The sequence below is a fragment of the Corvus brachyrhynchos genome, unplaced genomic scaffold, assembly GCF_000691975.1.
Source record: "Corvus brachyrhynchos isolate BGI_N302 unplaced genomic scaffold, ASM69197v1 scaffold34, whole genome shotgun sequence".
Taxonomy (NCBI): Eukaryota; Metazoa; Chordata; class Aves; order Passeriformes; family Corvidae; genus Corvus; species Corvus brachyrhynchos.
The window spans coordinates 2967868-2978751 of record NW_008238126.1 but is presented as its reverse complement, the minus strand read 5'-3'; the positions used below and the strand labels follow the sequence as shown (position 1 = coordinate 2978751).

Sequence of the window (10884 nt, the reverse complement as noted above, 5' to 3'; positions counted from 1 at the left end):
TTTGCTACCTTTTTTTAAAAATACATTCAGTTTGCCTTTAAATTGAGGATCATATTCTTTATTTCCTTTTAATGGCAAATATAGAAAAAATTTTATTACACAGGAGAAATTTTTATTTCTCTATAACAAGGTTTGAGAAGCTGCTAGTGCATCATATAAAAAGTTATTAACACTAAATATTGTGCCTGCTCAGAAGCTACATTTCAGACTTCATCATAAGCTTAAATTATCCTTTTCTTGTAATTACAGCAAGCTTTAACACACATTTATGAATCACACCCCACAAAACAATTAAATCTTGAAATTAAATAAAATTAATAAGAAATAGATTATTGGCCAACAATCTATACAGAAAAATATAAAATATTAACCCAGTGAGCAGCAAAACCTTAAAGGTACATAAAATTTGCATCAAAATAATATAAAATTTAGTTTTATGTTTAGAAAAAAGCCTCCTCTAAGCTGCAGGGGGGAATTATTTAACCCTCAAAATATTTGTTTTAGTGAAAATAGTAAGTACAGAAATTACTTTTAATCACAACAGTGGCTATCTTTCTTCCTCTTGCATACACCCTCTCATCCCATCCCTGGCAGGGATGAACAAGAGTTGAGTTACCAGTAGATATGAATGAGATCTTGAAACAAGATCTAAGATGGACACTTAGATGAATTTTACCTTAGAAATCAAAGCTGAATATTTTAGTTTTGAATTGTAATTCAGTTAAAAAAAAAAAAAAATCTATCTTCCATTTTCAGTTTTTTCAGAGTGATTCTTGTATTCCTTTACCCAACCCTTGTGAGTTCTGTGCCTTATATCCAACTTGGTCAGTCTGGAACTTTCCCCCAGGTGAATTTGAATTGCACACATTACCTGTTTTCCTCTTGATCGATGAAGAGCAAATCCCCCAGCAATGACATTGGCTTCGATGATCTGAAGCTGATGTGGCAGATCAGTTCATTAGCTGTGCCATCTGATGAAAGAACAATATCTTGTCCCTCTGGGAACTGCACAGAAAAAGGGCAAGTCCTGGTACCATCTGCAAGCTCAAGCTCAGGAAGTTTAACTCTAATTCGTGATTGCCTGTGTTAAACACAAATAGTAGGTGTTTGTGGTCACAGGGTTGCAGTAATAAAGTTGATTCACACATTCACAAAACTCTTTCACAGTTGAATACAGAATAATAACTTTAGTTTTAAAGTGCAAATCAAATGAAACTAATTAGGAAAATTTAATTCTTTCATCATTTGGATGCTAGTGTGGTTTCTTTGTATGTATCTGAACATTCTATGCTGACCCACAATATCTCAACATTTAAATGAGGAGCAATTCCTACTAACTGCTACAAAAGGCATAAATAGGTTTCTGAAACTTAAAACTTTCATTAATATTCATTAAACTGCATTATTGCACAAATAAGTAAAAGCAAGTTATAAAATAGAAATATTAAGGGGAAATTTGTGACGACACTGAAGATGCTTTCCCCAGTTATGTGGCTGTAGGTTTCAGATCTGAAATAAGAACAAGCAGTCAGTCCAGCCCCCTGTGGAACCCCTTTAATTTTAACCACTGAGTTACTGACAACAGACGAATCACTTGTAATAAGTCAGTACAACTCAGACAAGACAAGACAATAATAACTGGAAGGTAATTTCATTAATTTACAACAAAAGGAAATCTTTGCTCTAATTCTAGAATTGAAATGATTCCTACAAAAGCATAACAAACAAATATTATTGCTCTTTACTAATTACAAACAGAAAAGTTTTATCTTAAAAATTTGAATAGTTATGATGCTGGGTTATGCTACATTATATGACAATTACAAAAAGGCTCTCTTTTAAATTCAAGTAACAGGATAAAGTGAGTGATCCATAGAAAAATAAGAAATATATGGATTTTTTATTGTACCAAGTGGCAGGATTAACACATTTCTGCTGTCCTTTTCAATAAAACCATACATAGGAAGAAAGAAAAAAAAAAAAAAAAAAAAAACACCAAAAACTGCAACCCTGCAACCCCACCAACTGTTCAAGTAGCTAAATCGCAAACCTGTGGAGTAGAGAAAATAAAATAACAAAGATTTTATCTTATAGCAATGTGAAAAATAGAAACAAGATATAAAACCTTAGTATTTGGTTAAATGCAACAAAAAATCCTGGTAGGTCTCTGCTTTTAATGTTTTTGCTATCCATAGAAATTTTATATTTCTGATATAAATTCATGGAGTGAAGATATCAGAAGATAGACACTTCATGAAGCAGATATGTTTGAAGACAAAACATGGGCTTGTTGAATGTACAACAGTATTAATCACATTAATTCTCTTAAATATGCAGATTCTTCTGCTGACCAGAAAATTAATACTTATTACAGTATCCTGCAGCCGTAGGGTGGAGGAGAGAGATCCAGCAGGCAGGAATTGTGCAGCAAGATTGATTGATTTAATTATTTTACAAACTCTTTTATAGACTTTCTTCTTCATAGTCTAATTGGACAAAGGATCAGCCACCCCTTGGGGATGGTTGTCTAAAATCCTAAAACATCCATTGTCAAAATATTTTCTACTATACCATAAACAAAGCTCTGCAAGGTCGCAGGTGTTCATGGTTTATAGAACTCTGCAAATATCCCATGAGAGAGAAAAATATCTCACGGGACTGGAAAGAAGCAAGAAAAATTCTTGCTAGCAGCAATATCGTATCCACAAATACTAACCTTCACAAACAAAAATTAATTCATTTTTTCAGAAGTGAAAAAAACCAAGAATTATTCGAGATTTCTGTAATAAATTTACTTTGAGATTTTTACCTTATAAACTCCTGTGGAATGATGGTGACGACTGCTTCAGTTTCCACATCCAGAGGAACTGGCATCAGCATTAAAAAGGGGGGATGAAAATTTATTTTTGGTGACCTCATCTTGCCAGACAGTGTTAGTTTGTATTGTGATGGATTATTATTTAGATACATGGATATTTCAGATGTATATGTCCCAGGACAAGCTGCTGAAAAGATTTTTAAAAATACATACATTAACATAAATACAGGCATGTAAAAGAGTTATAGTAAGAGGTTTGGGATTGGATTTTTTTTTGTTCTTAAATTTTTTTTTTAATTTAGTACTGCTTCCTTTCTCAAAATGTAGTTTAACATAACATAAATATTGTATCAGAAGAATATTTATTAAAAAGCTCAGAACATTTGCCTGCAGCAACCAGAAATTCACATTTTTTAACTTGTCAGAATTTTTTCTAAATCTGAGTTCTAACTGCAATAAATGAGTTTATTGCACTAATAGTCCATTATATATAAAATCAATACAACTGCAGAATTTTAAGAATTGCAGTCATACTTTGAATTACACTAACTGAAACAGTGAATGCTTATTCTATAAAGGAGTAACTATTGGAACATCTGACTGCCAAGACAAGGAAAAGTTGGTGCCTTTTAAGAGGGCAATTACTACACTTCAAAGATGGCTCCAAAACCTACAGTGTGGCCAAGTAAGCTCACACAGGCCAGTAGGAGGTTCTATCCTCCACTCAGAGCATCTGCTATTTCAGAGAATCATTTAGCTTTGAAAAAGTCTGTAAGATACACCAATTGCAACCCTAACATTGCCATGTCCACCAAAAAAAAAAAGGGAAGGGATGACCCAATATCCTTCTCCAGGTGTTCTCTACAGCACAGCTGGACATGACAACAGCAAAGATAAAGATGTCCTTGTGTTCTGCCCCTTCTCAGGCCACCTTGCCTCCTGCTGCAAGGCAGTTTTCCCTAGTATAAAAAAACACATTTTTTTTCACTGATACAGGGACCAAAGTGCTTCCTTCCACAGCTATTACACAATGAAAAGGATATTCCAAACCATGCAGTGCCATTTACCCAACCTTCAGTTATTCCCACCTGCTGAAGAGTGAGCAAAATCAGCAATTTTGAGGGCAAACTGATGAACAACTCCTGGATTTAGAAATAAATCTGCAATGATGTGTTGTAAAACAACTGAAAAAAAGTGTAATCTTTTAATTTTTGAGAAAAAAACACCTTTCCCTTTGATTCCCCTCAATCAGATCTGTATGGAAACATCCTAACCTAGTAATTAAGAGAAGATAGCCAAAACCAAATTCTGTATTTTATGTGTCTGTATGAACACACGTGTCACTGAACAAAATACACGACAGGGTGTTCTGAGATTATCTCAGATCATTACTTTCAAAGCCTGCGAAAGAGCTGTCACTGTTTACATACAAAAAGAAGAAAATCCAGTGCCTTCAAAGTACTTTGTCTTTTTCCCTTCCTGTAAGAGCTAAATTTCTTAATGGAGGTGACAATAGAAGAGTGTCACGGAAGCTGTTATGTCACCAGAACATGACCTGCGGGTCCCTTCATTTCAAACCAGAACACAGGAAAACGGCAAAGCAAAAACCAGCTCTAATGGGAACGTGCTGCACTGTTTGCAACATCTGACTAAGCCCATGTTACATGGAAATCAACTTTAGGAGGCAATACTGCTAAGAAGGCTAAAAAGATTCTACTTCTAGGTTTTGATGCAACAGAAAAAAGTCACAGAGATGGATGAAGAGCCAAACAAGCTTGTATTTCTTACAAGCTTGTAAGACAGGATGTTCTATACAAGTTACTCCCACATGTGAGCCTGTCCTACAACTGTGCTGTAACTAAATTGCACTTCTGGTGTCCTTTCTTCAATAAATGTATGACAAGGTGAAGTGAAAGCCCACAGCCAACAAATACCATAGGGATAGAACACAGTGAAGGAAGAAAAGTACAGAAGCGTATGTCAGTACCAAAGAACGTGCAATTTTCAGGAACTCACATACCAAAATATTCATATTAACCACAGTTTCAAAGTTAGAAAATAGTAGTGTTAAGCTTTTCTCATATAAACTTTCCACCTATACTTTCCATGCCATAGAATCCCTGACTCACTCAAAGAGCAGAACAGACAGTGTCTATCCTGCATCACTGATCATTCTGTGCATGGCTCCACATATTTACTAACATCAAAATCCGGCATAGTATGTTAACCAATAAATTATTGTTTATGTCAGAAACACCAGGACATTGCAATACCATGACCATTTAAAATAGCCACAAAGACCAAAAAAAAAAAGTGAATTATGTCCTTTATTAAGATTTTTTTCATTATTTTGGAATACAGGACCAAGGTTTTCAGGATATTTCCTGTTAAATAAATTACTTAGAAGTTAATGAGAATTATGTCCTAAACTGACAGCTGAAGTCAAGAATTTATTCTACTCCTCACACCTTTCATGACCACTGTCAAAGCCTGGGCTGCTGTTACCATCCTCATATACCACCATTAATTTCTAGTCCAGCAGATGTGAAAATTTTCTTTAGGGACATTTGATGATACTTACAAATCTGTCAACCTAGAGCTGCCATGGACTAACAAAATCTGTAGAACTGTATGGGAAATTCTTTTTCTCCTCCAGAAATATTAACTCTGTAATAGCATGGGTTTTGGTCTTTTTAGTGTATGAGAAAAAAGGAAAAACACCATCTGCTCTTCTCACCCTCTTAAGTTTGTATTAGATGGTTATGCAGCTCCTACATTTTTAGCTTAGTTGCCTCAGACCTTATGATAATTCAGGTGCTATTGCATCTATTCCCCTTCAGCATAAATAGATACCAATGAGAAATTTGCATACACTGAAATACAGACTTCAAAGAGAAAAAAGCCACAGATAGCTAGAACTTAGAGGTGTCCTACAAAAAAAAAAAAAAAAAAAATCAAAAGTGAACTAATTTCTTCACAGAAATTGGTAAAGATCACAGCCAGTTAATATCTTGCTGTTGCAGACAAAAAAAAAAGACAACACAATCAATCTATCAAAGTTATCATTTGCGCCCATTACATCATCATCACATCTTCCAGGGGCTCTGAACTCCTAGTAAGTGAAGCCAAAAGCACAAATTCATTGTAACTTCCTTTGCCGGAGATAAGTTTTTTTCATACCACAATTAGATATAGTGAAAATTTTTTATACTGTTAATGCATTGTACTGTAAAACAGCAGAAGAGGATCATATTAATATGTCTTCAGTTCTTGAAAATCTCTGTTTTTAGAATACTTTTTTAACAAGTAGCATCATTTTACCACAGACACAAGCTCTTTCATTTAATTAAACATTGCACCATTTTGTACTCTTATCATAACTGCTGCAGCATACTTAAATAAATTACCCTAATGCACACTCGAAGTTCATTTTAAGGTTTGTTCACCCCCCATATACTACAACTTTCCAGTACAAACCTCTGAACACGATTAGCACCTCATGTTCATTAACTAGGTCTCCTGTGTGGGTTTTGACGTATCTAATGCTCTCTTACAAGATGGATATTCACTGAAGGCACAGTACAAGTAGGCTAAATCATGGGAAAATACTTAGAACATTGAATTAGGAGTAACTGATCTTTACAGTTACTCATGATTTTCTGTAAACAAAATATATGGGAACACAGCAAAAATACAGATAACTTCAAATTACAGTAATTTATCAGTCATATTTATGTATATACACATCTGCATTTACACATACAATTTATCCAGTAACTCAAAATATTGGCTTTTATTTTTATGTTGTTCTCTGCCTCACAGCCTGCAACGAACAAGCAACTCCAAGTAACACGTGCAATTAAGCACTGCTCTTACATATTCACAACATTTACAGAACAATATTTAATGCAGTCCTCTCAATTTATCATACAGAGTCATGGAAAGAGTCTTTTATCTATATTTTTCTTTATTTATATTAAATTGTTTCCAGTGATTAACTGAGGCTACAGATTTCAATGCTATGATAAAGAATAACAGCAACATCTTTCTTTAGCACAGGGATGCTGACTTGCTGCCTCAGGATCAGATCCAACTGACACAACAACTTTTCTTCCCCTTGACAATGCTGCAGCCCCAAAAGTACTGCACTGAAACTGTCAACAGGATGGGGTTCTGTAGGTATCAGCTGCATTTGCTGGTGGGATTTATCAGCTAAAAATACAGTGTTACACCCTATGAATCTATGAATCTTGTATACACTGTCTACTCTAAACACTTGGCTGGGAAAAAAGTAGAATCCTAATTTTCCTATCCTTGCATTCCTTTTCTGGAGTTATGTGGTTGATTGCCATCTTCCTGCATGCTCCCAAATTTTGTTAGAAATCTATTTTACATGTTTTTATTCGGGACTCATTGCCTGAGCAGTCTACTCCAAAAAAATACCACAGACAAGTTATTTTATATCTCATTGAGGCAGGAAATTTCTGCTCTTATCTAAATTATGGCTATTTAGAAAAAAGTTCACAAGCATTCCAATTACCCTTGCAAAGCTTTAGTACCTAAGTCAGTCAACCTAAATGCACCTGAAGGAGCAGCACTGAAAATGACACAGCTATCCCAGTCCTTGATGGTTTATCTGTGAAAAACCTGATGCTTTCTATGTGCAAAGCAGACTTTTCAAATAATGGAATTTCAAATACAGTGATTCCATGCTTTTTGTTAGGTCTGCAGCTGTCTTATTTTCTCAGAACCAAAAAAACCTTAAGTTGATCAAAGTACTAGTATTGATTCATCATAAAACCCCATTTAAACATACCTATGAAAATGGCCAAACTATCTACAGAAGAATTCATAAAATTACTTACGAGGGCAGAACAACACAGCAATACTGACTTCTTCTCCCCTACCAAGACATCCAGTCTTCAGACTAAATCCAAAAACACCATCTTCTATATTTTTGTCTACATCATCAAAATTCAATTTCCATTTCACTCTGTCTTTTGAGATATTCTTCAGGACAAGGGTCTGTAAATATTTTCAGAAAAGGAGTAGATATTGAAAGAGGGAAAGCAGCAAACACCGCGATACTTTTCACATTACTCTCTCCGAAGCATTCTTTCTGTGAACACACCAGAGGGAAATCAAGACAGCTCTAGAAAGCAATGAAGAATTCAGTTTATTATATCTGTGAGGCACAAAGGTGAGTATGTCTATCTGCACAGACTAGATGCTTTCCAGTCACTCATCACATTCACAAAGAGAATACTTTCTTTCCAGAATGGAAAAACCTCATTTATGTGAGGTAAATAGATCAAAGCATCACAGTGGAAGTGCTTAGCCAAACAGAATTGAGGACTTATTCCTGACAAAAATGAAGCACAGCAAGCACTAAACACATGGCTCACATCTAGACTTACAAGTGGAGATGCTGAAAATGGAAGAAGTTCACAACAGGTTTTCAAAACCCATTCTTTTAATTCAATAAGATGACAATGGAAACAAACAAACAAAAAAAAATTAAATTCCTTTATCTCAGAGTTACTCTCTCAGCTTTTGAAACACCCCTAGCCAGGAAAATGCCTTGACTCTGTATTATCATTGTTTCCTAAATGAACACGAAAAAGCATTTCAAGTGTTTCCATCATTGCCAAACCCAACTTTTATAATTTACAACCAAAGCCCTCAGGAATTAGAAACAATAAACTATTTTAGGTATGTTTTACATTCATACAAATTACCTGTGTCGCAAATATTCTATTTAGTGCCTTTTTTCCCTATTAAGTCCTAAGTCATGGCAAGGAATTTTTTGGGAGAGTGTCAGTTGGCACAGTCAGTACCACACAAGGCACTGGGACAGCAGTTTCACTGTATGGCCCATCATGGCACAAATCAGTTGCATCCTGGCACCATCACTGTCTCATTTACTGGTACAGGCAGATGCAGAAAATCTTCAGAATTATTCTATTTATATCTATTTCTTACACAATTCATGGTCAATTTCTCATGGTGCCCACACTCTCATATTGTCAGAGTTAGTACAAGCCAAATTTTAAATTTTGGAAAAAAATTTATCACGATTAAAAGACAAACATTAAATCAAAAATTGAACAAAATAAGAATGACAATGTCATTACCTGAGAGTTCATATGCCCATCAGCAATATTTAAATGCATGTTACTTGAATGTTGTTCAAATTTAAATTCCATTGAGGAGAACTCCAATAGTGGTGGAAGTACTATTGAAAAAAAAAATTTAAAATGTTTATATAGCATCATTTGACAAATACTTTCTCAAAGTACATTCATAAAATCACTGTCTCTGCACATGTTTAGCAAAAAAGTTTCTCCCCTTTTTGTTGCTCCCATATACATGATTACTGTAATTTAACTTTGTCTTATTATGATTCTTTAGTCACATTAAAATTATTTAAATTTTATATCTACCAGACTGATGGCACCTCTCCTTCATATCACAAAAGCCACATGATCTTCCAACTGCAGATGAATGCACTTAAATTTCTGATGATAATCATTAGACAAGACTTGGAAGATTTTATATAAAAAAGCATTTCTCTTAATTTCACAGAGCTGCAACAAAGGAATCACCACAAAGGCAGAAGTTTTAAAGTGGGGGTTTAGAAAAACAAAGGTATGTGTTCCCACAGCCTCATCTTACTTCTTGGAAACAACATTGGAAATGAACCTAGCAAGCACACAGGATCCTTTTATTAAAATCTGCAAGTCTACTCCATGCCCAGTGTTGATGAATTCTCCCCCCTAAAAAACCCAGACTTTCCTGATCACATATATCACATTACGTAAACAACATTATCTTTATTTCTCTAAATCACAGGCATACAAACTCTCTAAAGTAGTATTGTTTCAAAGTAGGAACAGAATCTGCTGGAACCCTTCCACCAATATGCAACCATGTCACTCACAAAGTCCTCAGCTCTCAGAAACTCCCTGTACCAGGAGAACACAGCACAACTGAAACTCTGTGAAAGAAAGGAGATTATCTACCCAAAAAAAAAAAAAAAAAAAAAAAAGTGAGATGGATTATTAAAATATATGGCAGCTCCCATGAGGCCATTAAATTGATAGTACAAATTTTTCCTTTGTACCAGTCTGAGATTAGATTTGTATCCTTTCCAGTTGAGTTTTCTGTGCTGGTTTGTTTGGGATTTTTCTCTTTCAGTTCTTTGTTACATACAGATAGACATTTTCCGAGGGAAAAGTCTTAGAAGTATTTAAGTAAGAGACCTGCTTTCCTTCCCAGGTACTGAGACAGTCTACAAACTTTGTTTTTAAAAAAAATCAAAAACTAGATCCCTGATGGATTGAAAACATATGGATTCCACTGAAGTTAAAAGACTGGTCTGACTACCCCAAGATCAGGGTGATTCTCTACTCAGGGTGAACAACCCTGAGTATAATCAGCAGATATAAGATATTGATTTAATCCAACCACACTGTCCCATGTAGTCTGAATTGCAGTCAACCACAAAAATTATCCCAGGAAAATAAAAACTGTAAGAGCAGAAAACAAATGTGCCATAAAGCATCCAGCAGTGAGAATTAGGCATATTTATCAAATCAAAACTTAGAACTTGCAAGATACATCTTACTCATTTTTAGCTTTTAACATGATAATCTGAAAGGAATCAATAACAGGCATAACTTTTGAGTCATCGAAATGTAATCACATCAAATTATTTTTCTAACAGTAAAAATAATTTGGCTATTTGCCTGCACCCATATGATTATCTGAAATACTGAGTGGTCAAGACACTTATTTAGACTTCTCTCCCTCCTCCCAAACCATTAAGATTCCCTATAAGAATTTAATTCCAATACTCAAATTTCAATAGAAGCCACACTTTATTTTTTCAACTATTTCTTAGAATTGAAAGTACTATATCTTTATTTATATATTATGTTTACTTGTTGTTGGCCTATACATGTACTTTGAAGAAATTCTACATAGGAGAAATACAAATTTGTGATAAAATTTGGATAAGATTGTCAATTATCCATGAGATTAAGTAACTGCATCTATTCCACAAA

At 34.6% G+C, this 10884-nt stretch overlaps 1 protein-coding gene across 1 annotated transcript in view; it reads right to left on the bottom strand.

The window, feature by feature from the left end:
* Positions 1-10884, bottom strand: part of CFAP47 (cilia and flagella associated protein 47) — a 278872-nt gene that overhangs the window by 232795 nt on the left and 35193 nt on the right. Inside the window, exons 23-26 of the mRNA XM_017733531.1 lie at positions 8953-9053; positions 7684-7843; positions 2810-3005; positions 872-1081 (exon numbers count right to left, since the gene is read on the bottom strand). Of these exons, the coding sequence (XP_017589020.1) occupies positions 872-1081; positions 2810-3005; positions 7684-7843; positions 8953-9053 (667 nt within the window). The remainder of the gene's footprint in view (positions 1-871; positions 1082-2809; positions 3006-7683; positions 7844-8952; positions 9054-10884) is intronic.